At 36.2% G+C, this 27,241-nt stretch overlaps 1 protein-coding gene across 2 annotated transcripts in view; it reads left to right on the forward strand.

Moving 5' to 3' along the window:
• IBTK (inhibitor of Bruton tyrosine kinase) overlaps positions 1–27,241 on the forward strand; it is a 56,144-nt gene that overhangs the window by 13,751 nt on the left and 15,152 nt on the right. The window contains exons 6-25 of one of the 2 annotated variants that reach the window (XM_085056440.1): positions 723–893; positions 2,024–2,141; positions 3,890–4,070; positions 5,280–5,403; positions 9,449–9,626; positions 11,375–11,549; positions 12,379–12,972; positions 14,340–14,426; positions 15,344–15,426; positions 15,529–15,566; positions 17,384–17,477; positions 17,706–17,807; positions 18,553–18,670; positions 20,338–20,398; positions 21,104–21,231; positions 22,679–22,791; positions 23,395–23,543; positions 23,735–23,898; positions 25,021–25,113; positions 26,199–26,357. In XM_085056440.1, coding sequence (XP_084912566.1) covers positions 723–893; positions 2,024–2,141; positions 3,890–4,070; positions 5,280–5,403; positions 9,449–9,626; positions 11,375–11,549; positions 12,379–12,972; positions 14,340–14,426; positions 15,344–15,426; positions 15,529–15,566; positions 17,384–17,477; positions 17,706–17,807; positions 18,553–18,670; positions 20,338–20,398; positions 21,104–21,231; positions 22,679–22,791; positions 23,395–23,543; positions 23,735–23,898; positions 25,021–25,113; positions 26,199–26,357 — 2,930 coding nt within the window. The remainder of the gene's footprint in view (positions 1–722; positions 894–2,023; positions 2,142–3,889; positions 4,071–5,279; positions 5,404–9,448; positions 9,627–11,374; positions 11,550–12,378; positions 12,973–14,339; positions 14,427–15,343; positions 15,427–15,528; positions 15,567–17,383; positions 17,478–17,705; positions 17,808–18,552; positions 18,671–20,337; positions 20,399–21,103; positions 21,232–22,678; positions 22,792–23,394; positions 23,544–23,734; positions 23,899–25,020; positions 25,114–26,198; positions 26,358–27,241) is intronic. The other variant, XM_085056441.1, reaches the window with a different exon arrangement.

A 27,241-nucleotide genomic window follows, 5' to 3' on the forward strand; every position in this document is an offset into this window, starting at 1 on the left:
AAATTTGAGAAGACTAAGTAAGATATGATGACAATTCAGTTCTTAGACTTAAGCATTTAATCCTCCCTGGTAGCGTGCGTTTAGCTTGCAGCACAGTAATGTTTTAAAATTTCTAATATCAAGTGTCTGGTAGAACTTGATATTCTGTTGCTGAATGCTGTAGTGGTAACTGGAGCTCAAATTTTATTCACTTATTTTTTTTTTAAAGAAAGTAATTTTGTTAAATTAGGTTTGTTTTTTCTCAAATTGCTTTTCGAAATTGTGATGTTACATAGTTGAATAAAGGAAAACTCATGTTAGAGTGCATGAAGAGTCAAAGATACAGAATTGCTTCCTTATTCTGTGAAATTTTATTGTGATTATCCATTGTTGGAGGGAGATAGCTTTGGTGTTCATGGTATTTAAAAAGAGAAACAAAGAGGTGATGGGTAATACTTGTTCAGCTGTCCTGAAGATGTAGTTTCCAATCTAATTTCAGAACAGGCAGTTTAAAATTCATCTTCCCTGGTAGCAAAGGATGCATTTCAAATGAGAGTAGTTTATCTTAACTGCACTGGATGTGTTTGTTATATTAATTAGTGTGTTCTGTGTTCAAGTGCATTTTTATCTTTCTTTCAATATTTGTTCACAACTTTCTGTTGGTGTAACTTTAGTTTCATAGATGGCCACTGGTTAATAGCAAACCAATATGCTTTATATAAACTTTTCCTTTTCTTATTCAGGTTCCAAGACTTGTAGAAGGCTTAACTGGTCATCAGTGCTCCCAGATAGCTGCAGCTGAGGATCATACTGTGGTTTTAACAGAAGAGGGATATGTTTACACATTTGGTTTGAATACTTTCCATCAATTGGGTATTTTTCCTCCTCCTTCTAATTGCAGTGTTCCTAGACAGGTAAAAATAACTTCAGACAAAGCTTAATTGTTTGGTGCTGTTGTTTTGTTTTTTTTAACAGAAAGTAAAATGCGAAGATTATGAAAATAGCTTATTAATTTTTCAGAACAGCAAAGTTTCATGTGAGTTCAGTTAAATCTTGATTCTGTTATCAGACATCTCAGATCTTAGCTGTGTTTTGATAAATGTCTTCATTTGTAACCTGAACACTACCAAAATTTGTAGTGTGAAGTATGATACAAGGTGCAGTTGCCAAAACCCTTCTTTTTCCCCAAATTGTTCTGTAGCTGAAGTGATGTAAAAATAATAGGTATGTATCACTTGAGATTCAGGCTCTTAACTCCTTTTTAAATTACTGGATGATGGCTCCCAGGATTTTATTGTTAATGTCCTTTGCTGGAAGCAGTGGAGTCAGTGCTTTGGGCTGAATAGTGACAGGGAAGAGGGGGTATGGGTATCAGCAATTTAACTGTATTTCTATGCTTAATCTCTAAATTTAATATTTTTTGTAAGTAGAGACGCTTTACATTACCTTTTGTTGAAAAATAACTTTATCTGAAGCAGAACAACACTGCACTATCAGTGTTGTGAAAGTAAAAAAGAATGATTGGCCAAAATGCACCAGGACAGTGTTTTGGGGTACCACATGCTTTTCAGTAGTGTAATGATAGCTCTATATCCACAGTATTTGCTTTGAATATATCATCTTAATCTGGAAAATCAAGTTATATTGGAAGTGTGGAATTAGTAGTGTAGTGTTCTGCACTGTGTTTAGGCCATTAGGACTTAAAAGTCGAAACTTCTAGCTGACATTTTGCAGCACCTGAGTCTTCTCTGGCTATGCTATACATGTCCTGTTCAGTCTCGTTCAACATCTTCTGTGTGAAGACAGCCCAAGGAGACTTGATTCCAGTTCTGATTAGATAATACAAAACGTTCTTTTTGTCACCAGTGCAATAGTGCCCCACTTGACAAACTTCTGAAATAATCTGATTTATTAGATTGTATGTGGATTGATATTAGTGCTTTGTTCTTAATGACTTTAGGACTTAAATGTTGTCAGAAGTTTGTACATGTGAAATTCACCTGTTGCTACTTAATATTGAGATGTACTTTGGATTTGTGCTTAGGTTCAGGCAAAAAACCTGAAAGGTAGAATGGTGATTGGAGTGGCTGCAGGCAGATTCCATACAGTGCTATGGACTAAGGAAGCAGTGTATACCATGGGGCTGAATGGCGGCCAACTAGGTAAGGTAGAAGCGTTCTGAAGTGTTCTGAAAGTAAAACCCAGCCATTGAAAGATGTTCGTGCTTAACCTGTCATCTGCTTCTTAGAACAGAAGCCTGGGTGAAGCTTTCTTTTCTCTCTTTTTTTTTTTTTTAACTAATCTGATGACATCATCCCTTCACACTTATTTCAAAGAATATTTTTCATTTCTACAAATTACTTTCACATTTTGAGGTGATAGGGGCTAGTCAGATTTAGCTCTTTCATTTGAGCTCTTTATGACTTTCACCTTTCTTGTATCCTGTATGGTCCTGCTCCTGGAGACTTAGAGGAAACAATGTTGCTGTTTGTGTTAGAAATTACTCCAAGCCATACTTGCGCCTTCCAGCAATCTGGCTGGAACTGCCCTTAATAAGTTATAAACTCACCTTCAGGTCTCCTGCCTATGTCCTAATTTCATCAAGCACTGTAAACATGCTACTGATAGCCTTTTCATAATTACTTTTTAAAGTGAAATACTTGCCTATATCTAGATTTTTTTTCAGCAGTACCATTACCAGAGTCTTCACTTACCTCTGTATTATTCTGAAGTCAAGAAAGAACCTATTAAAAATGTATTACCAACTAGTGAACTTGATTTGTTGTATGAATTGGGCATTTTAATTGCTTTTATCTTTTTTAATAAACAGGTATTTCTATATTTGTTTGGATTTGTATTTTTACAGCTTTGTGTTTATGTGCAAACATAGCTGCTAGCTAGCTCTCGTACTTAATCTGCATCAGCTCTGGCAGTAAGTTACAGCTCTTTTTGTGTTTCTGTTTTAAGGTGTCAAAGTTATGTGAAAAAACTGGTCTTTATCAGAGAAATATCTTACTAATGAATATCTTGCTTGGTTTTGCCTGTTTTTTAAATGCACCCACCACATAAGCTTTTTTTGTGGTTGCTTGTGTTGTTGGGACTATTCTGGCTAGCACGTGGCCCAGTGCAGTACCATGGAGAGACAGTAACTGAATCCTAAGTGGCATTAGTTGTGTCAGCTGGGCACCATGGAAGACCTGTGGTGGTAAACCTTGCCCCCATAAGATGTTTGAGCATAGCCCTACACTGTCTTGTGTCAGCAGGTAGAGGTGACTCTGCTGCTTGTTCCTGGCCATCTGTACCCTGCTCTGCCCTGTGGTGCAGGCCTAAGTGCCCTGCACACAAAAAAGGGTTATGCTGTGTATGACATTCCTGATGTTAGGTTTTGTGTGGCAGAGCAACAATGGGCTGTTTTTGTTTTATTTTTTGATGTTTTCAGAGATCTTGCATTACAGCTCCAATCTTTTCTGTTTCATTAACTGCTGCCTTCATGCTTACCTGCACTTAATTTTTTTGACAAGCTTTTTTTTTCCTTCCAATGTCTGAAATAATCTGTAGATTTATGCCTGTGTTACAGTGTTTCTACTGCCTTGAAATGTAATATGATTAAATAAATATTCTTTCTTTGGAATCAAAGCACTACTACCGCTTCAAATAGGTTCCCTGTAGGGTATACCTTACGTCATTTGTATGTATCAGATCTTTAATGTTTCCTGGTGTTTGTGGTGAACTAACAAGTATGCGTGGTGGGTCTCTGGCTGAATATTTTGAAGATGAATTATCTTAACTACCTAAAAAATCCTTTGGAATTTAAAGGTTCTTCAAAGTAGTGTAGTGTGGCAAAGTATCCTTTAGGTGCGCAATATGTGGAATGGCAAATAATGGTTTTGGGGTGTGTTGTATTTTCTAGGTTATCTACTGGATCCTAATGGAGAAAAATGTGTAACTGCACCTCGCCAAGTTTCTGCTCTACATCATAAAGACCTCTCTGTGTCCCTGGTCTCTGCAAGTGATGGCGCTACAGTTTGTGTTTCTGAAAGAGGAGATATTTATTTACTTGCAGACTATCAGTGCAAAAAGATAGCTTCAAAGTATGTGTTGCTTTTCTAATTTGTCATGAAGAACAATAGGTGAAGATTTCACTGTAGTTGTATACTTGCAAGCTATTTTAATGATTTTTGTGCATGTAGTACAGATAATACAGTAGTCCCATGTGAATTCTTGATTTGAAGCTCTTTCATGTGAACTAGGGCTATTTTTTTGTTTGTTTCTTCATTTGTTTGCTTTATTTTACAAGCGGCTAAGGTGCCACTTGCTGTTTACCAAAGATATTTAAAAAAACACATTGGGAGGAAATACGTTGTGCCGTACGTTTAAAAACATTGAAACTGGTATTTTTTCTTCATCTGTTAGCCTGAATTTTTATAAGTGCATCTTGATAGAGACATTGAAGATCTGCTATTCTGTTTACTTACGTTGTTGTGATTTTGAATCGGTAATTTGGGGTCTGAATTTCATAATTAATGTGTTGATATAGTATGTTGTAAAGGGTAATTTAGGTTGCAAGAAGGACCTTGTAAAATCATCTGGTTCATGTGCTAAAGCCTGGAGGTAAAACCTGTTGAAGAAGCTGGGTTTTTGACTCATGAATTTAGGAAATTATTTAATTCTGTTCTCTTTTATTTAGTTTGCAAGAACAGATCAGAATTGATTTTTTAGATTTGATTTTGCCCAGCTAACTCCGACCTAGTTTTTCAGCTTCACTTCAAATTCTAACAGTATTTATTGCCATGTTATAGCTTAATGGTTATTTTATACTTCATTTCTACATGACTGTATGTGAAGGTGCTGACACTTGTATAAACTTAACTAGCGTCCTGTGCTCTTATACTAAGAAACTGAGAAAAGATACTGAGTATGATTTTGATCAGCTAAAACCAAGACCTAGCAAACTCTTGCTGGGATCTGCTAGGATAGGATAGATATTTTAATACCGCTAAATAACTTTTTGTAACGATGAAATCAAAGCTACATCATTACTCATTTTCACTCATGGAATTTTCTGAAGAACTTATAGATACAATGTGACTTACTTAAAAACAAGCAAAAATTATAGTCTGCTACAATAGTAGCAGTTATGGTAATAGTACCATAAGGTGAAACTAAACATAAGTATTTTTTTGGTGTCACTGCCTCAACTGTATTTTTTGGCACTTCTCTAAGTGAAAAAGTTAACCGTCATAGAACTAACATAAGTACACAATAGGGTAATACTAATTTAATCTTTTGTGTTCTTTCAGACAGCTGAACCTTAAAAAAGTTCTTGTCAGTGGGGGATACTTGGAATATAAAGTAGATACCGAGCATCTTAAAGAAAATGGGGGTCAGAAGACTTGCATTCTGGCGCTGGATGAAGCTGGAAGAGTAAGTTGTCATAATTAGAATTACATAGCAGGCTGCATAGTGATTAATCTTCAAACATGGGACAAAATCATGCACAGAAAATATCTAATTTCACAGAATCACAAAATATGCTGAGTTGGAAGGGACCCACAAGGATTCCCAAGTCAAGCTCCTAGCCCTGCATGGTACCATCCTGAAGAGTCATACCATGTGACTGAGAGCATTAACCAAACACTGCTCAAACTCTGTCAGGCTTGGTGCTGTGACTACTGCCTTGAGGACCCTATTGCGGTGCCCAGCCAGCCTCTCGGGGAAGAACCTTTTTGAAATAAACCTTCTCTGACACAATTTCAGGCCTTTCCCTTGGATCCTGTCTCTGGTCACCACAGAGAAGAGATCAGTGTCTGCCCCTCCTCTTCCTCTCATGAGGAAGTTGTAACTGCAGTGAGGTCTCGCCTTGGTGTCCTCCAGGCTGAACAGACCAAGTGCCCGCAGCTGCTCCTCACACAGCTTCCCCTCAAGGCCCTTCACCATCTTTGTTGCCCTCCTTTGGGCACTCTCTAATAGTTTATTGGCTTTCCTATGTTGTGATGCCCAGAGCTGCCCCCAGCACTCAAGGTGAGGCTGCCCCAGTGCAGAGCAGAGCAGGACAATCCCTTGCCTTGCCTGGCTGGCCATGCTGTGCCTGATGTCCCGCAGGACACACTTGGCCCTCCTGGATGCCAGGGCACTGCTGGCTTATGTTCAACTTTCTGTTGACCAGGACCCCAGGTCCCTTTTCCTGGCACTTCTTTCCAGCATCTCATTTCCCAATCAGTCTGTTTGTGCATCCAGGATTTTCCTGTTCCAGGTGCAGAATCCGGCATTTGCATTTGTTTGCCTTCATGTAGTCAGTGATTGCCCAGCCCTCTAATTTGTGGAGGTCTCTCTACAGGGCTTCCCTGCCCTGGAGGGAGTCAGCAGCTCCTCCCAGTTTTGTATCATCTGTGAACTTGCTTGGTATCCTTTCCAGCCCTGTGTCCAAGTCCTTTATGAAGATGTTGAAGAGCATAGAGCTGAGGATGGAGTCTTGTGGAGCCCCACTAGTGACAGTTTACCAGTCTGATGTCACCCCATTCACTATAACTCTTTGTGCTCCAGCCTGAGCAAGTTGCTCACCCATCCCATGATGTGTTTATCCAGTTGTGTGCTGGACATTTTGTCCAGAAGGACCCTTTGAGAGACACGAAATCTCTACTGAAATCCAAAAATATTACATCAAATGGCTTCCCTTGGACAACTGGGTGGTTGACCTTGTCATCAAAGGAAATCAGGTTTGATAAGCAGGACTTTTCCTCTCATGAAACCATGCTGGCTGTGACCAATGACTGCATTGTCTTTCAGATGTTTGTCAATACCTCCCAGAATAATCTTCTCCGTAACTTTACCAAGCACAGAAGTGAGACTGACAGGCCTGTAGTTTCCAGGGTCCTGCTTCCTGTCCTTCTTGAAAACTGGGACAACATTCACCACCTTCCAGTGAGCTCCAGATTCCCAAAACTGCTCAAAAATCATCAAGAGAGTTTTTGGGATGACATCAGCCAGCTCTTCGAGGATTCTTGGATGAATCCTATCAGGCCCCATAGATTTGTAGGGAGCAAAACTGGAGCAGCAGATTCCGCACAATTTGAGGGTCAGCTGGGAGTTGATCGTTCTCGTAGTCATGATCCTCAAGGTCAGGGCACTGAGAGCCCCTTTCTGCATCATCCATATAGAAGACAGAGGAAAAGAATGTGTTATACACCTGTGCCTTGTCTGTGTCCCTGTTTGTGAAGTGATCATCCTCATCCTGTGAAGGGCTGATGTTATTTTTACACTGCCTATTGCCATTAATATGTTTGAAAAATCTCTTTTTATTATCCCTCAGTCAATTTGTTTCTGTAGAGCTTCTGGTGATTTTCTTTTTTTTTAGGGCTGTAGGAAGATTACAAAAGTAATGTACAGTAGTTTATTTTTAAATGTATGGACTTCTAATTGCTTTTCAGTGAAGGTGTAAACTTAATTTTTACATACTCAATTAGTGGTTACATAGTGTGTGTGGTTTAGGTTTTTTTTTGTAGTGGTGCTTTTTTTTTACTTCCCATATCTTGTATCACCCCACCTACTCCAGGCACCTTTACACCATTCAGAAGAAGTCTTCACTTGATGTTTTAGAGCCTTTGCTGTAACACAGCTGTTTTGTAGATGAAATGTCCGTTTTATTGACAAAATGTTGCACCTAAGCCTGATGAATCATTTTGTGTTTACTGTTAAGTGTAGATGCTGTCTCGTCTTAGAATTGGAATGCCATGGTGAATTTACTGTTTTTTTTCCCCTTAATTTTTATTAAGTACTGGTTTACATAACCGTACAAAATCCCAGTCTTTTCTCGATCTGCTCACTGAGAGATCCCAACCTTTACTGCCATCTAGCGGTGCTTACAAAGAAGCTTTTCCTACTGAAATGCCTTCTTAAAGAATGTTAAAAGCTGAGCTTGTGTATCAAAATAAGGAACAATGTGGTTATCTCTTTTTCTTTCCTTGCATGTGGCTGAATTATGTTTTGAGATGATCTTATTTTTTCATTAGGTCATTAGTTGTCTCAGAGATTATAAACTTCCAATTCAGTATTTGATCATGTGGGATTTTAGCCTCTAGCATCTGTAGAATTGGTAGTGCCCCTTCAACATCTTTGGGACACTGCTTTAGCAGTAAGCAACTGCTCTTCCTGCATCAGAGGAGCTATGTCCATGTACATTTTGTATCTTTCCATGTTGAATACGGACAAGTACTGGGATCATTAGTGCTTTTAGGCATTATAAATTACTAAGTAAGAAGAGAGATGGGATTTTAACACTTATATTTCCTGAATCTTGTCTGGCTTGGTTGCAGTTTCCTTAAGGGAGTGCTGTTTAGCCTAGCAAACAAAAGTCGCCAAGGGACTCTTGTATATCATACCTGAAGGAAAGATGTAAAGAAGATAGAGCCAGGCTCTTGTCAGTGGTGCCCAGAGCCAGAACCAGAGGCAATGGGCACAAACTGAAATAAAGGAGGCTCTCTCTGAGTATCAGGAAGCACTGTCATAGGTATCAGGAAGGGTGGTCCAGCACTGTCACAGGTTGCCAATTAAGGTTGTGAAATCACTGTCCTTGGAAATACTCAAAAGCTGTCTGGACATATTCCTGGGCAGCTGGCTCTGAGTGGTCCTGGCTGAACAGAGGGTTGGACTAGACAATCTTCAAAGACGCCTTTCAATTTCAACCATTCTGTGATTTGTGGGGCTCAAGGGAGGGGAAAGGAATTAGGTTACTAAAGTTTTTTAGCCCCTCCTTATACATGCTAACAGACCTGTGCAGGTCCTTCAGTGGGACAAAATGAAAGCCTGATTTTAGCACTGCTGATGCCACATTTGGCTTTTAGCTTGCTTGGAACTGTCTTTCAGACGTGTACAGTATACGTTGTTGGGGTCTTGCTGTGCATGCAGTGCTTCATATTCCTGTTGAAGGTTTTGAAGTTTGTGTTTGATCATGATCTCCATCCCAAACCTTGACTGGTACAGAGAAATTTGAAATTTTTGTCAAACAATTACCAGGAAATGCTTTAAATTTCCAGTGTGCTAGCTTTGAAATTTGTCTTATTTATAAACAAACCAGTTGGACAAATCTGTAAATTAAGAACTAGAAATTTGTTTCTTGCCTTGACATCTTTTACCATCCTTGTTGATGTGTCAGTAAAACCTGTCTTATAGATGACTGCTTGTCATCAGATGTCTTTAGAGGACTGAAGATGTTTGAATATTTTAAGAAGCTTTTTGAATGCCCTTCATGAACAAATGAATCTTGATATCACAATAAATTTTCCTTGTTTTACTTGTGGATTCTCTGTAACAGATGCTCATAGCACTTTATACTAAAATTTTAAAGAATGTCTTTCTCCTTTTATATGCCTCTTTGAGATGGCATGTTCTTGTGTTTAAAAAAGTAGTGTGTAATATGTAACTGTTTTTATATGATATGACGATTTGCCTTTTCAAAATTTTGCTGTTACAGGTGTTTTGTTGGAAGTCATCTAACAACTCCATGAAGCAGTGTCGTTGGGTGTATGGCCGGCAAGTCTTCATGTCTGATGTTGCATTAAATGGGAATGAAATAATGTTTGTCACCCAGGATGGGGAAGCCTTTACAGGGAAGTGGCTGGAAGAAGGAAAAAAAAGCTCAGAAAAGAAAGGTTAGCTATGATTTCTTAGTGGTTTTTAAATACTTTAAATCAATAAAAAAGTTTAATTGAATCTTTACAGTCTCTTAACAGTATTATGTGGTGAGTTTGTTCTTTCCTCTGTGACTGACAGTTTTTATCATAGCATTTAGCATTACATAGATTGTACTCTTTCCTCAGTAATACTAAGATTTACTTTGCAGCCTTCAGTTAATCTCTAGGTGGAGATTTCTGTGAAGAAAAGCATTTCTGAAGAGTAATAGCATAAGGGTCTAGTGTAATGATCTTGCCACGTATTAGATAATGAGTCCTAAGAGAATTGGTATTGAGCAAAAGGAGGAGCACATACTTGCTGCACTGCTATGTCTATGAAGTCTATTTCCCAGTCCTTTATCTAGGCACAGTACAGGGTCCAAAGCAACTTCCACCTTATTAACTTGGCTCATATTGCTGAAAGTAGATCCTGATGGTTTGTTTTTCTGCAACGAACGTACCTGTCTACTGCAGGACAAGATGTTAAGTGAAACTGCCAGCTCTTTTCAGGTAGATAGAAATAATTTTCCTTCCAACCTGGAATGTATTTGAACTTCATAGCTATTTGTTGTATTTCTGCTTCATTTGATACTGAAATTACATTTTTAGTTTTCAGTCTGGTCTTGTATTCTTTCACAGCGAAAATATTTTCTCTGTTTCTTAATTCAGAGTTTTATACTCTGTTGCTACTTTGGTTTATTCAGCACAGTATATGGTAGTTCCCTCATTACAGAAGCACCGAATGTATCCCCTTTTTGCTCTTTTTGTCCTGGCGCTGGTAGATGTCTGTAGGTACTCTCCTTCATACATACTGCTATTCTTTTTTGTAGTTTTTAATATCTTCAAAGAAACTTCACAATCCACACCTGCTGACTAATTAAACACCTAGTTGGTCACACACAAGCACACATACACAGAACCATCAAGGCTGGAAGAGATCTTCAAGATCATCTAGTCTAACTATCAGGCTGGCCACCACCATAATCATTCCTAAACCATATCCCAATGTGCCACATCCAGGTGCTTTTAAATGTTTCCAGAGAGGGAGATGCCACCACCTCCCTGGGCAACATTTCAGTCTTCCAGTGAAAATTTTTTTTCAAATATCTAACCTGAAACTCCCTTGGTGTAGCTTGAATCCATATCCTCTCATCCTGAAGAGCATCAACTGTGATATTCATCACTGAATTGTAATGAATTAGGGCTTCTGGGTTTTTTTTGTAAGATTTTAATGAATGTCATGAATGGGGTGCATATATTCAGTTATCCAGTTCATGGAAAAGTCTAGAGATGTATTCAAAGATGTATTCATATTATCAAAATAATATTTTGTTAGTTTGGGTGTAATTTAAACAGATATAGTATGAAGTCCAAAGGTAATTGTGTTATTTCTGCTGTAATATTTCACAGGAAAAGGGAACAGTCTTGCACTGCTGTATGCTGATGCACAGCTTGTTTCGTTCCTCAAGAAGTATTGGGTGTTAGATACAGTGTTTTCCCTTACATGAAGAAGTGGCAAATCACTTTCACAAGAAATTCGAGATAAAAGCTCTCCTCCTATATGTACTGTGAATAAGCAAGCTGAAATCTTCAGCATGATTTAGCATTATTCAGTTACTCCATCAATGGACATACAGAAGTCTTAGTCTTGCCTTCTTTTGTATTAGTTGCATTTTAATTAGCAGGATCTTTCTGTGATATGTATTCACTTTCTTTTTTCTTAGCAGAACTTGTATCAAGCCTTCAGCATCCTTCATGTGATGTGTCTTGTGAACATGATACAACCAGTGTGTATGAAAGAATTCGACTTCAGAAGCTGACTTTTGTCCACCGAGCTGTCAGCATTGCCACTGATCCTAGTGGCAGCAATTTTGCTGTATTACAGTCAGATCCTAAAACCAGGTATATTTAAAATAACAACAGTTCTATTTTTTCCCTTTTTTGTGTATGATTGCAATTGAATCATTCTTTTCAAAACCATTTTTTTGGCTCATACAGAAGTCACAGTTAGATATGGTTATCCATACTGCTAGAGAATAGCACTTGTTAGTAATTACGTTGAAGTTATCCAAAGGCCTCAGCTTATATATTTGCATAGTAATAGACAGTATTGATATTTTATCTGAAGTATGTAAGGCAAGCATTTGCCATGTATTTCCTAACACACTCTGAGTTCTAAATACTGTAGAAATTCAACCCTTCAGTAATCACCAATAATCAGCTTGTAAATAAAAGTGAAAAGTGAATTTTTATTTGTTTGGAAAGAAACATAAAGTAAAATAAATAAGTAGAATACTGGACCATGTTCCTTATGCTCTCATAATAGTTTCCAATGTATCTGATTTTTAGCTAAATGTCAGCTTTTTTTCTTATTGCTTTAATTTGTAATATGAAATACAGCAAACATTGGTGTGTTTTCATGTTGGAAAAACAAGGTGAACATAAGATGGTTCTGATAATACAAATTTATTTGGTACAGTATAAAGGCAAAATACTATATTTGGTATTCTGAAGCTAGACAGGTCTTATTTATGTAGCTCAATTGCCTAAATACCATATTAATAGTTATTTTTGTAAAGAATATGACAAGAAATGTTGAGCAGCGCAGCAATGTAAGAAAAAAAACAAGGAAACCAAATGGAATCAAAATCATTCTCTTCATTAAACATACTATATAAAATGTTATAAGGCTTGTAAATCGTGTTTGATTATGGATTTCATTTTGTTCTAGTCTCTATGAAATTCCAAGTGTGTCACTCTCAAGTTTTGGAATGGATTTTGGCAAACTGTTAGATGAAACAGATGAAATGGACAGCATCCACGATGTGACTTTCCAGATTGGCACAAGAATGTACCCTGTGCACAAATACATCTTGGCCGTACGCTCCGACTTCTTCAAGAAGCTCTTTATTTCCAGTGACAACCAGCTAGACACTCCAGACATCTACCGTAAAGATGAAGATGCTGTTGGATGTGATCTTTATGTAATAGAGAAAGTTCATCCAGATCTGTTTGCATACCTTCTGCAGTTCATATACACTGATACTTGTGATCTTTTGACTCATGGTTATAAGCCAAAAATCCCAAATAAAGAAAAATCAGATGAATATCAAGATACTTTAATTTCTAACCTGAGCAAAATGAGTTTTGATGAAAATGTTAATGCGAAGTCTGCATTTGAGATTTATAGAAATAATCAAGTGCAAGTTATAAATGAAAAACAGAAGAGCAAATCTAAAAAAGGCAAAGCTGATGAAGAGGCTAACCTCATTAAAATGTTGCAAAGTGCAGCAAAGAAGTTTGGACTCAGCAATTTAAGTGGAAGGTAGGTGAAAGGAAACGCATTTATATTTTGACAGGCACTCCATGGAGTGTTTTTATGTAAGCTGATCTAACTTCAGTTGTTATGATAATAATGGAAAATAAGGCACTGATGTTAGAATACAAACTAGGGGTAATGATGAGGGTATGCAGTTTGGGAGCTGGCTGGGCTTGTTTCCAGTACATATAGGAATTTCAGGTTGGTGGGTGGTGATCTATTCCATTGTGCATCTCTTGTTTTGTATATGCTAATTCTGTTAGCATTATTATTATTATTTTCCATTCCTTTTCTGCCCTATTAAAATTGTCTGTTTCAACCCACGAATTTTACTGTTTTTTTCCCCAATTCTCTCCTCCGTCCCACTGGTGGGTGGTGAGGGGAGAGTGAGTGAGTGAGTGAGTGAGTGGGTGAGTGAGTGGCTGCGTGGTCTTTTTGGCTAGCTGAGTTAAACTGTTACAGTATCTTTTAAGGCATGAGCTCTGTGGGATTTTATATCTGATACAAATAATCTGACTTTGCAGAAAGACTGTCATAAAACATCAATACTTTTTAGGTTAGAGACAGCTGATCTAACTGAGTTTTGGATTGATTAATTCCTATGCTGTGGTCTGTAGTCTAGCAGTTTTTTCACAGACAGCAAACATATTTAGTGTGAAACAGCACAAAGCAAAGTTAAATTCTTGTTCAACTGATGTAATTTTTATGTTACGTGGTGAAACAAATGGAATTGAGATCAAATGTCTCTGTAGAACTGCATTAATCTGTTTATTTGTTTTTTCTGCATTTGTCCTTCCAAAAGAGGGAAATGAGCTTTTTCAGGGCAGTTTTCTTCACTGTACTTCTTGCATGCACACCAAGATGTGAGGCTGTTGCTAAAACTGAGTTCCTAAGTAAAATTTCCATGATAAAGTAATTTGTCTTTAAAGGTGTATTACTTTGTAATCCACCAGCAGCACTCTTTTGTCTTTACTATCTCATTCACAAGCCTCCTTTGATGAATTAGGATACTAAAAACCCCTGTGCTGAAACTTGCACCTCTTCCCAACCACTGTCTTTGCTCAGTTTACTGACTGCAGCAATATATTTTTAACTTCTAGATTTTTGACCCTGTAGTATTGAGCTTTGGCCTTAACTGTACAGTGTAGCTTTCATCTAAGATAATAAATATATAAATAAATATCTAAAATGTGGAGAAAATGACAGTCACATTTCACACCTGCCTTGAAGACTTCTGAAGTAACAACTGGCCCTTTCTATTTTTGTATGATGATTTATTTTCCAATTCACAGCATGAGTCCACTGAAATTGTTCTTAATGGTTTGAACTGTATATTAATTGTATTGCTTATTACTAATGTTAATAATTTGCAGGTTGGATGGAGTCAGGCTAGAAAATGGAAAAATTAATGTTGTCAACAAGAAGAATGGGAACAAACCAAAGTTAAGTCAGAAGAAATGGTAATTTTCTTTAATCAAGTTTTCCCTACCCCACCATCTTCATCTTATGCGATCTCTTTACCTGTTAAGTGTGGGCTAAGGATGATCCAACTGCGTTTTAACTTTTGGTGTTCGATTGTCTCTATCATAGTAACTCAGGTTTGGAAGTTCTCCATAGATATTTATAGACTGATCTGTAAATTAGTAATTGGGTACAGAATATGCATGATGTATCGTTTTCGCTTTTTACTGTACCTTAATGTGTTCTGTGGATTAACTGTGTCTTAGAATGCTAATGCCAGGAGAAATATTATGTGGATCCAGTCAAAAGCAATTTCACTGCTTTAAATCTGCTTGGTGTGACAAAAAGACTACATAGATTGGAAATAAGTAAATGTATAGTATGTTTTCTAATTTCCTTTTAGCAAAGTGATGTTTGTTTTTTAATTCCATTGATGTGATCAAGTTACTTACACCTGAAGTCTTGAATAGTCTGTTTACATAGTAAAAGCAACATTGCATGAAAGTAGCTTTTTCACAGAATCTGGGTTGCTTCATTCTCGAAATTCATCATCAAGGCCTATGGTACCTCCTGATATTGAAGAAATAGGTAACTTAACAGAGACCATTTATGATTGACTAAAATTAGGCATAATTAATTTATTTAGTCATCGCAGTTTTGAAACAGTTATTGGCTGTGTTTTGAGGGAAATATTTCAGGTGGAATTTTTAAAGATCAACTTTGGACAAAAACATTCTCCCTGGAAAGTATTGTGACTGTACTTTTGGGTTCATGTTCTGTGATACTGTTAAAATTCAGGTGTGTTTTATTTCAAAGGATAAATCCTAACTTGCTAAAGTAAACGTTTATTTGTAGAGTTTACAACTTGTAGCTCTTCTGAATAGTCATAGTTCTGATCCTATTAAATATCTTCTAGTTCATACCTCTGCGATGTGACCCTGAAATCTTTAGATGGAAAAGAATTCCCGTGTCATAAGTGTGTACTTTGTGCAAGACTTGGTATGTGTGTGTATTTTTACATATATTTATATAACATAAGTTATATTGTCTTTTATAACTGTCATTTTATTCCATCTTGAACTGAAATGCCTTTCTTTACAGATTATTTTCACAGCATGTTAAGCAGCTCATGGATTGAGGTAAGTTTGCCAAAACCATGTGTGGTGGTCTGATTTTTTTTTTGGTTTCTTTTTTTTTAAACATCAAAGACAACTTTTCAGTTTTTCCTATAATAACATATCCTAAATACAAGGGAAAAGGAAGGGCTGGATTCTTGGATTCTGTTTGCAAGAAAAAAACCCCAGAAGCCACATTTTTGGTTGCTCTGTATTTGCACTATTGAGATTGTGTATTAAATGAGATTAATAAATGTAATACTGTATATTGAAGGAAATTACTGCTTTTGTTTTAGAGATTTCGTTTGAACTAGTTCATAGATTTATAGAAAACACTGGACTGATCTTCTTATGGAGTACTGCTCTGGACAAATTTTCACTTTCTTTCTGTAAAAGATCTTACAATTTAAATAGAGTGCAGTTTGGAATAGCTTGTCATAAGTACTGAGTGCAAGAGACAGCAGGATTGAGAGTCAATGTATAGAACCTCCAGCTGACTTTCACTGTTAAATGAAAGCGAGGATATCAGGAACTGTTCTACATAGTCACCAACTGCTGTTTCAAAAGGTGTAGATTTTTATTTTGTCTTCATTCCTATTTGCTGTGTGTCAATGCCCTGGTTGTCCCCGGATATTGTAATTTTGCTAAATACCTCTGCTTAACTACCTGAGTACTACTGATAATGGAAAGAGAGAAAAGGTGTAATTGGAGAAGCATTTTTCTGAGACTGAAAGCTAAAGCAGTGTGCAGTAGTTTCTCAAATTTCTTAGCTTTCTGGCAATACATCAAGAACCTCGTGAAATACTGGCAGATCAGTTCTGCTGTGACAGAGAACTTCACCTGTCCTTAAGGTTACTGTGCTGCCTTTTCCTCAATCATCCTTGAGAAAACATATCTGAAACACTGTGAAACAAATGGTCTATTTAAGGGGTTCTTCTGGTTCTTCTTAGGTGTTAGATGTCCATTTGTATAATGGATTTCTATATTAGTAGCATGTAGTTCGTAAGTTACCTTTTATTTTGTAAGTAAATCTAAACCAACCTAAATTAATAAGTAAATATTTTGTGAAGCAAGGGCTCTAGATGTTATATAAAAATCTTAATGTCTGTAAGAGGTTTTTAAACTTTAGCAAGAAAATATGTCAGTTCCAGTAGTACATTCTAATGCAAAATAAATACTTCAGTGTGAAGCTTTACTTGAGTACCACCTGAAGTAAACCAAAGTTGTTTAGCAGTGATATTGCATAAACACAAATGGTGACAGTTACATGGTTTAATGGCTAATGTTTGCTCATACAAAAGCTTTACCTTAATGGTTAGGATGGTTCTTCAACTGGAGGACATGATGAAGACCTTCCTTTCAGAGAGATTAACAGTAGTGACTACTTCAATATTATTGTTATTTGGGAACTTGTGATTTTAGTAGATGTTTTGACCTTGGAAGGAAGGCAGTTCAGTACTTGCATAAAGGGCTCTTGTATTTCTACTTTTAGAGAATTAAAAGTAATATAAATGGTACTTTAAAATAATATAATCAAGGAGGATTATTGGAGTAGATGGTCAGAGTGATCAAACATGAAACTATTTCATGGATATTTATTCAGAAGTTTGAGCAGATTTTAATCACTCTGCTACCATCATTTCTTAATTGAGAAACTTGGACAGATTTTATACAAATGCTTAAGTAATTGTTTAACTGTGAAAATGTTACCCTTGATCTGAGTAATTTTCTTAATAAAATTACTGTCTTAATTTTGTATTTTGTTCCAAGTAGTCAGCTTCTCTTACTATTTCTGTTTCCTATTTTTTTCAATACTTTTTTTCAATACTTTTACCTTTTAGGCTACCTGTTCAGCTCTGGAAATGCCAATCCATTCTGACATACTACAGATAATTGTGGATTACCTATATACAGATGAAGCTCTTGCCATAAAAGGTGCCATTAATATATTTTCAACTATAGCTCTTTAAAATAGAAATTCAAAACTTAATATGCTTGTGTTGAAGTTACATGTAAAAAAACTAAAATTCTTGTGCTGTGAAAATCCCATCAAAATTTTTGAAGCCATTATATTTGTGCTTTGGTAAAATCTTAATTGAAGCTGTATGTGTTACAGTTGCTTTTGATTTACCCACAGTGCTTACATGATGCTTTGTTTTCCAGATTCTCAAAATGTGGAGTTCATATGTAATGTTCTTGTGGTAGCAGACCAGCTTCTTATATCCAGACTCAAAGAAATCTGTGAAGTAGCAATTGCAGAAAAACGTGAGTTCTTCCACTTGTATTATAAAGGGTTAGAGAATAAAAAATGGTATTTTTAGATATTCTTGCCTTTTTGCTGCACAGAATTTATGTATATTCCTTTCAGCTGGCTATATTTTGCTGTTGTCTACTAATAGTTGCTTCTTTAGTCTGAGCAATATTCTAGGTTAGCATCATCTTCCACTCCTTATGCATCATCATCTTAATCACATACTCTTTATTAAAAAAAGTAAAAAAAAAAAAAAAAAGCTAACTGCCCCCAAACCCCTATAAAATCTTTGTTTCATTGAATTCAAATTTCTTTTCTTTAAAATACAATAACATTAATTCTGTTTCTATTTCTGTCCTTGTATTTAGTGTTCCCTCTCTTTTACTCCCCTTAATTTTTTCTTACTCCCTACTAAATTGGAACATTTGGAATTTGAACAACTGTTTATGCTGTATATGAAACTTGCAATTTTTACCTTCCTTTTTTCCCTTTGTTTTGTACTTCTGAGTTTTATTGTTTTGAAATTGATCAGTTGGTAGGTTGGGTTTTTTGGTTCTGTGAAACAGTCATTGCATGCAAACTGCTACAAAGCTACATGGAGCTTCCTATAGTTTATGGCCATTTGAGCATTTCTTCAAGGAATGGTGCAGTATATGATGTGTTTCAATAACTAGACCGTACTGTACAATAAGTGTTAAAACTGCTGTTTGATAACACAGCAAATTATCTAATTTAGTTTCTTGTGTTTTGTCTCTGCAGTTACCTTAAAGAATGCTGCTGAGCTGCTGGAGTTCTCAGCAATGTATAAAGCTGAACAGCTAAAATTGTCCTGCTTGCAGTTCATAGGACTCAATATGGCAGCTTTGCTGGAAGCAAGGTAAGCGGGAATGCAAATGTGTTAATGTATTAGTTGTAAAATTTAAACATCCTGAAAAGGCAAAAGGATTGCAAGAACTCATATGGACAGTTAAATGTTAAAATGCAACTGAATTATGCCAATTTAAAGGTAGGCTCATTTTTGCTAGTTAGGGAGAGAGAAACTAGTTGAATATCTGTACATACTGTACCAGTTCTGTAGTACAAAACCATATGTTACAGTCTGGCATGAAGAGCCTTGCTTGAATTCAGTGGGCTTTGACATTAGGCCTAGTCTTTTTTGAGGTTTTAAAAGTGTTTTTGAAGATGAATAAAACTGCTGTGGGTTTTTTCTTTTCCCTCCCTTTGGAGGTTTTTTTTCTGGGGGATGGGATTATTGTGGGGGTTTTTTGTTTGTCTTACGATTGTTTGTTTGGGGTTTTGTTTTTTTTTTTTAAACATGTTTGTTATGATACATATTTGATTTATTTTAAGTAGGTTTATTATATAGCTGCTGCATTTTCCAAAGAGGATGGGCCTGCCATCCGATAGTCTTGTTGCTTAAAGTGTCTGCAGTGAGAGTTGAACAAATTACTTTATTATCCTCACTTTCCACAATGATTCTTCTAAAGTTCTGAGAAGCTGAAGGTGTGCTCTGGCCTTCCTTCTCTTGATGCTTTTGGACAGACCTTCAGATTGCTTCCTAAGTGCATATCATCTTCTCAGAGCAAACTTTTTCAGCTCTGATCGCAGTTCTTTTCTAGCAAAATCTTAAAAAAAACACAAAAAAAACCCAGCCAAAGAAGAAAATTCCATCTCTATTGCTAGTCCTCTCTGTCCTGTTTGTCAGACTTCTTTTCACTTGTAGAAGTTCTTAGAGACTTAAAACAGTTCAGAATACCAGCACTTCATTGCCATGTCACACAGCAGATTTGCTTGCATGGCAGGTACAGGAGTTCATTCATAATAGCAATTTTCCTCTTCACATCTTCATAAAATAAATATTCTAACCTTTGATTATGGAGGGAAGAGTAAAAGTATAATAAAATTGCCTTAAATATTACTTGAAATTGGATTTGTTTCATCTTAAGCCTAGAAAGAACATGCAGCATTCTTACAATGATTAAGACTGTATCTGCATTTTAGTGAAATCTGAAAATTTTAATATTGGGTAGAAGGACCTTTGATTTGAGATACCTGAGAAACTGAACTTAGTCCTGACAGCTTTGTGCAAGGAGAACTAACTGCCCACATGAACAAGACATTCTGTTGAATCAGGTTTGTTTCCGTAGTATTATTTTTTGGCATAAATGTCTATGTTGTGTGTTGTGTTTGAGTTTTATGGAGTATTTACATAGAGTATTTAGATACGTGTCAGGAAGACTTGGCAGTATGCAGAAATAGGTAAAGCAATGACCAGTTCTTTGTAACTTAACTACATAGGTCTATATTGGCTGTGACCTTAAGTAAAGGTAGGTGGAAAGGTTGTTTAATCCTGCCTAACAGAGGCATTGATTAGTTTCTATTTTGTGTTCAGTGTCTTTCCTTAGACCTGACCACCACGAATAGGTGATAATTCCTATAGGTGATATTCATCCAAAATGTTCATTGGAATTTTTCACTAATGTGATTTTTTAATAAGCTGTTAAGATGAATTTGTTTTTTAAAAACAAAGATAATTTTTTTTAGGACTCTGGATGTCTTAAGTGATGAAGTTGTGAAGGATCTTTCTGTTTATTACAGGAACATGGTAAGTTGTACAACTTGAGTGTAAGCTTATTAGGTGTAAAATGAGAATAACAAGTGATAATAACATACCTGTGGAGTCTGTAGGCAACAGGCTAAATGTGGAATATCTGACCCAAAGGATAAAGTTGTCTGCTGTTATTATGACTCTCAAGGAACTCATGTTTCATTACTTGCTAGCTACTCCTGCAAGAGTGTTGTGTCTTTTAAATTAATTAATTATACACATTAAACGTATTAATGTTCTGTAATTAATAATTGTTGCATGAAACAGTGCAAGCAAAACCTATGGAAAACAACATCCCTTACTTAGAAGAAAGGAGAAGAATGCTGAAAAGTTCAGGGTGATCATATAGATGCTAAAATCAGTAAAAAGATTAATGTGAAAGTTGAACTTTAATGCAAAAGTCAAAACCAAAACACATTATAATCCAGTATTCTTTAACTGTAAAAGAAAAATGTTTGCAAAATCTTGAGGCAGTTTTTTTCCAGAAGTTATAGATAGGTGAAACATACGCATTTCGAGTCTGTCACTTAAAATAGTTCTCCTATTTTGCTTAAAGATGTAACTTAGATTTATAAGCTTGTTAAGTAATTAATTGCCTGATCTGTGAAAGTGTTTTAAATGACAGTTGGTTTAGTCCTTTTACATAGATTTGCTTGCATACAACTTAAAAGAAACTTAATGTAATGGCTTTTACAACTACAGATTCCAGCTATGGTCAGGAGGGTAATTACTCCATATCCAGATGGACCTGACATAAGTTCTTTTGAGCCTGAAGATGGAGAGAACTTTGTATTTTTAAGGGAAGAAATGAATACAGAACAAAATTCTCAGTAAGTATCTGTTTTTGCATCAATATTTTTAACTAGATGAAGTGTGTGGTATTAATCCCATTTGCATTGGTGCCTGACTGTCTTTAAGTTCAGAATTGGAATATTAAGAATTGGATATTTCAAAGACTGCTCTCAGTTCCCCTAAGTATTTGAAAATGTTGCAAAACTGCAGCAGAGCAATTTCAGTTTATAAGTAGCATGTGAGTAAAGGTTACAAAACAAGCTTTCATAGCAATGTTTGGGAGTTGTGCATGTGATGAGAGTACCTTTGTATGTGTGAGACCAACTATGGAGTTCATTGAACTTCACTGAACTAGGAGAAATCAAAAAAGAAAAAACAGACTTGAATGCACTATGCTATTTGAGATCTATTTGAAAAATTGGGATAACCTGCCTTTCTTGATATTAACGGAATTGGCAAGTGAAATACAGAGCTTTGTAGTGTGATAGGATGATGTGGTAGTAGGCTTCCAGATAGTGGGATACAATGTCACTGTGCAGAAGAAGCCTCACCTGCAGTATTGTGTACTGTTCTGACCACTTGTGTCAGGAAAAGTTGCAGTAAATTACCTAGTATAGGTAAGAATTAGTAGATCAAGGGAACTGAGGGGCTATTTTGTTTTTGACTTCAAGTCTTGCAGTGTTTTCCAAGGCTGCATGGTAGCTTCTAGGGAATTGGGCAGTCCAAGGATTAAAAAGTGAACCCCCCGAGCACTGTAAGGTAGTGATGCAGGAATGATTAAGTAGTTATGTAGTTACTTTGCAAAACGTTGCTTAAAGAAGCTTTGAAATAGGGTGCTGTATCTGCCTTTCTTATTATTCTGAATCTCTAGTAGTATTGTTAAAATGAAAGATGCCTTTTATTTGATTTCACTCTTCCTAATAGCATTGGAGGAACACATGACATTTAGATAGCATCACCCTATATCTGCTTTGTTGTAAAATTAGTGTTATCACAATGTTAATGTTCATATGGGGGACAAATGAGACCAACTGTGGCATTTATTGCACTTCAGTAATTTAGGAGAAATGAACAGAGAAAAAAAGTGGAGACTTGTCTGTAATTTGCTTTATGTCAGTTGCTGTGATGTGTAGCAGGTTTAATCTGACCTAGATGGCAGTGCCAGCCTGTGCAGCAGCTGTATCTTCCACTGTCTCAGCAGAAGTCTTTGCACAATATAATTGTCCAGAGATTAGATCTAGATTGGAAAGAGTTTTTTCTTTTCCTCCTGGTTTCCTTTTTTCCCCCCAAAATCATTTATGGAGTAGTCGTTCCAGTGCATAAGCAGAGCAGGAACAAGCAGCTAGTGCAAGCTGGTGAGATCAGGTACTACTGCTTGAAGTATAAGTGCTGCTGCTGACTGAAAAACTTGACATTGACAATGCAGCTCAATTTCTTTGTCTTTAATGCATTTTGGGGGTTTTTGGGGGTTTTTTTCCCTATTAGGGAAGCCCTTTTCAAGAAAGCGAAAACTAAGGCTAAAAAGAAGCCACGAAAACGGTCTGACAGCTCTGGAGGATATAATCTATCAGATATTATTCAGAGTCCTGCCTCTACAGGTCAGTGGGAAAGAGATTCCTTTCAGGTATAAAACCAGAACATGAAGTGTAATACGCAATTCAATGCAGTTTCTGTATTGCAAGAAGGAAATCTTAGAAAGATTATTTATTTTCTCGTGAAGACTACATTTAAATTTAAATTGTGAATTCTTGAGATTAAGGTTTTTTTTGAAAGGATGCTTGTCATATGGAGTTTGTGCCCAAAGTTCAGATAAAAGCATGTATTTTATCAAAGATAATAGACATTTTCTCATGTGGTTTCAGTAAGCGGAACATTTCTATTAATGCCTTGTGGGGTTTTTTTCTGGAGTACAAGGAATAAATTAGCCCCTTTTTATTGAAAAGGTTGTAGAAGACTTCAAAGGAAAAGTGTTGTTATTTGTATATTGTGAGACAGAGAAATAAAACTGGGAATAATATTCTGAAAAAATATTTAAGGTGGTCTGAAATTTGCTTATACTTACTACAGTCTAGTATTCTGGACTGTAAACTTCTGGTTATTTCATATTCATCATATAGAGTGAATAATTTTTTCTGTTTGTTAAGCATTGTTTAGTCTGGCTCTCGTGATTTAATAGTTCTACTATCTTTTCTTATTTGTAGGCTCAGTAAAACTGGATAAAACTAACTCCATAGAATCACTTCCAGAACTCTTGACATCTGACTCAGAAGGTAGTTACGCGGGAGTGGGTAGTCCCAGAGACTTGCAGTCCCCTGACTTCACAAAAGGATTTCATCCAGAGAGGACTGAGGTTGGGTTTCTTCTTTTTTTCTTTTTGTGTTTATCTAGTCCATCAAAGACAGAGTTTGTATTTTGGAGTCTTTCTGTGAAGCTGTTGTACTTATAATGGAGTAGACAACTTTAAGTCATTATTGTTTATTTGATTAAGAAAAAAATCAGTGTTTGTAGCATTTATTCAACAATTTTCTGCCTGATTTTTAGATGAAGGACAAAGTATGCAGTCAGGGTATGAAACCCTCTCAACCTAGCAAGGAGATGAAGTCATACAAGGGAGCATCAGCATTGACACAGTCTGTTCCACAGACCATTCCCAGTGCCAGACACAACTCTGCAAGCTCTCCCAACTGGGTAGCAACCAGTTTCAGGTGGAGTAATACTTACAATCACTGTTCTACACTTGGTAGTGAAAGCTAATAATGTTCTGTTCAGACTAAAAAGCTGTCTGCTCTTCAAAACAATCATACATTACTTGACGTGTGAACTCAAAATTTTGATAATTTAATAAAAGGGGTACATTTTTCAATTATTCATTAGGAAAAGCAGTGCTATAGATATTTTTTCTTATTTTTTTTAATTGATACCAGTCTGTATTTCTAATATCTGATTTTAGAACACCTACTTTGTTAATACTTCGTAAAATACTTGAGAGTTTTTTGTAAAATCAGACCATGCTTGAAGCCATTAGAAGCTCCATTGTACTTGAAGATTTTTTTAGGCCTTTAGACTTAAATGGGCAGTAAAAATCAACACCACAGGTTTAACGGGTACAGTAATAAAAAAAGTGTAGTATTATTTTTTTATATGTAGGGAGGGATGGAGGAAGTGCTGCTTACATTTTATTTCAAAGTCTGTCCTTTGATTGAATTATAGCACAGCTTAGTTTAAAAATGCCTTTAAATAAACACATTCAAATTTGTAGTTTCATGTAAAGCTTGGTAATATCTAGATTTAATTCATACTCATTTCTGTAGAAGTTTAAAATTAGGTCATTTATGAAAAAAAAGATTGATTCCTGAAGTTTGAGAATGTTACTGATGTTTGTGTAAAACTCTGACAGCAAAAACTGTTCTGTTTATCATGTGAAATAATTTTAATCCTGTTCTTCAAAGAGAGATTTAATTCAACCTTCAGTACAGAGCTGTGAGCAGTGTTTCTCTATTACTTAGCACGAGCATTTGACTACTAAATAAGTATCCTGGGTTTAGGTGTCTAATTTTTTTAACATAATCATAGTTCACATCTTTTTGTTTCATAATATAAAGAGTCTTGAAAGTATTTTTATAGTGTGCTCTTAAATATGTATATATTTATAAAAGTTTTGTCAGAAACATTTTATTTGAGGTTTGCCATAATTGAGGAAACAGACATAAATTATACAACCAGTTACCAATCTTATGTATGATTTAGAGGATTTCAGTGAAGGCTGGAACTGTGGAATGTAAGTAAAAATCAGTTCCTTGTAAGGTAACTTTTTATTTTTTGTTTAGCCCTGCCAGCCCTCCTGCTATGGATCTGAGAACCATCATGGAAATTGAAGAAAGTATGCAGAAATGTGGAACCATGCCAAAGGCAAATTCAGGGTTGGTAAAAAACCAAAATCTATAAAAAAAAGTGTGATAGGTTAGGTTGTTATGAATTTACTTAGTGGTTTAGGCTGCTCAGAGTTTAAAAAAAAGCAGGAGAAAACTTGTTCTATTTGGTTTTGAACAGCTTTGTTTACTTCAGTTCATTATGTTTTTCTGTGAGCATACAAAATTTATCCCTTTATTTTACTCTATTTTTTTTGGTCAACTACTGCAAAAGCATAAGTGAACTAGTACCTTAAATAAGTGGCCTGCTCTGCTAAACCTTTCTATTTCCAACTAAAAAGAATTAATTCTTGTCCCTAGGACTTTGGAAATTACTTGTGGATGAGTACTGTAGTTGAGAAGTTTGTTTCTTGTTTTGCATTCTCTGATCTCTCTCCCAGCACCTGTGTCTTCATGATGACAATTCTTCAGACAGAAGCCGGGGTAGAAGGGTAGAGAGATGTACCTTTTTACAAGGCAGAGTATTAATCCTAGTGCTTTTTAAGTGGTGACATGTGGAAGAGAGCTGGAGCCGACTCTCATGACCTTTGAGGTGTGGCATTCTAATGAAGGAGAGTTAGGACAATACTCATGGTGAAGGCTTGCCTGCTGGTTAGATTCAGAAGCTGCAAACAAAACAGCCAAAACTGAACAATCCAAATAGCTTAGAAAAGAAAATTATTACAGATAGAAGAAATGGCTGTTGGCTGCTGTATACATTTTTTTAATGTATTAATGTATTTGGTTTAAGGGAGCTAAGCTTGACAGTCTCTGAAAAATCGCAAGATTAGAAAATAGTCTTCATCTGGTGGTAGTCCTCTTTTGGAGACCTGATTCCTACTCTGCATGTTTTCATTTACAGACATCAATGTGAAGAATACTTCTGCGATGCTTTTCTTTCTATCACTCTCAGTACTAATTGATCTTTTTTTGCTTCCCAGCCATCTGAGCCCTCCCCCCCTTGCCTTTTGGCACTCTAAACAAAGTATTTTGGTCTAGGAAAGAATTATTTCTCAATTTAATTTGCAGGATTAAAGGTGAGTCCTCTCCAAGGACACTGATCTTACATTTTCTTCCTTTGCAATGTCTATTCACAGCAGAATGGTGTCTCATGGAATCAAGCTTTCTCAGAAGCAAAGGAAAATGATTGCCCTGGCAGCAAAAGATAATGGATCAGTAACCAGCAGCCCAGAGCCTACCTCTCTGGTTACTACACCACCTCCACCTATGAAAGTTGCAAAACTAGGGAATGCATGGTATGTTATAAATCAAATATCAGTTCTTCTTCTTTGGAGGGTTTTTACATTTAATAGCCTCTTAAGAGCAGATGGGACTATTTGTGTCTACATTTGGTAGTGATCTAGAAATTCAAAGGAGGCAGGGAAATGCAGTGGTTGCAGTTTAACAGTTCTTTGAAATTTTGCTCTGAGTCAGAAGACTCCATCCCATCTGGTGTCTTCCTGTGTGCGATGTGGGATTTGCAGATGGTGTCCAAGTAAAGCATAGAAGAAGATTGAGCACAAGCACTGTGAAACTTAGTCAGGAAGATGTTACTGAAAACCATTATGAATGGTGGTTTTTCTCTGTTAAAAATATGAAGAAAAATTTTAGCCCTTCCTGGGGGAAAGATCTGGAATGATTTTGGAGTAGAGCAAAATTGACCAAAATTAGAGATAACAAAGTTATCAAGGTGTCTCAGAGCTGGAGGGAGCATTGGATACTTCTAAGCATTTTTCTGGTGGAAGGATGCATAGGGGATTTAAAATGATTTTGAATGCTGGTTACACACCATTTAAGTGTTTGAAGTAATACCATGGTATCAAATACAAAAATAGTTTATCGTCTGTACAGTGAGTTAGGTTAATAACTAATGTAGTAAGATGCTAGCCCAAGTCATACTTTCACATTTACAGTTAGTATTTGATAAAAGCATAACAAAAAAATGTAAATATTTCAAGGTATGTAAATTTAATGGGTTTAATTATTACAGGATAAGTATCTGTTTGCATGCTCTAAGCTTGAAGTAAATGTTGGCCATTTCTCCAGTTTTCCCTGTTCAAGAAGGTCTAGACTTCTGTTGCAGCTTAATTTTTTACTGTTATCCTAGAAGAACTGTCTGTCTCCTCTGTCTAGCTTACTT

Source organism: Lichenostomus cassidix, chromosome 3 (assembly GCF_008360975.1).
Source record: "Lichenostomus cassidix isolate B80296 chromosome 3, HeHo_3.0, whole genome shotgun sequence".
NCBI lineage: Eukaryota > Metazoa > Chordata > Aves > Passeriformes > Meliphagidae > Lichenostomus > Lichenostomus cassidix.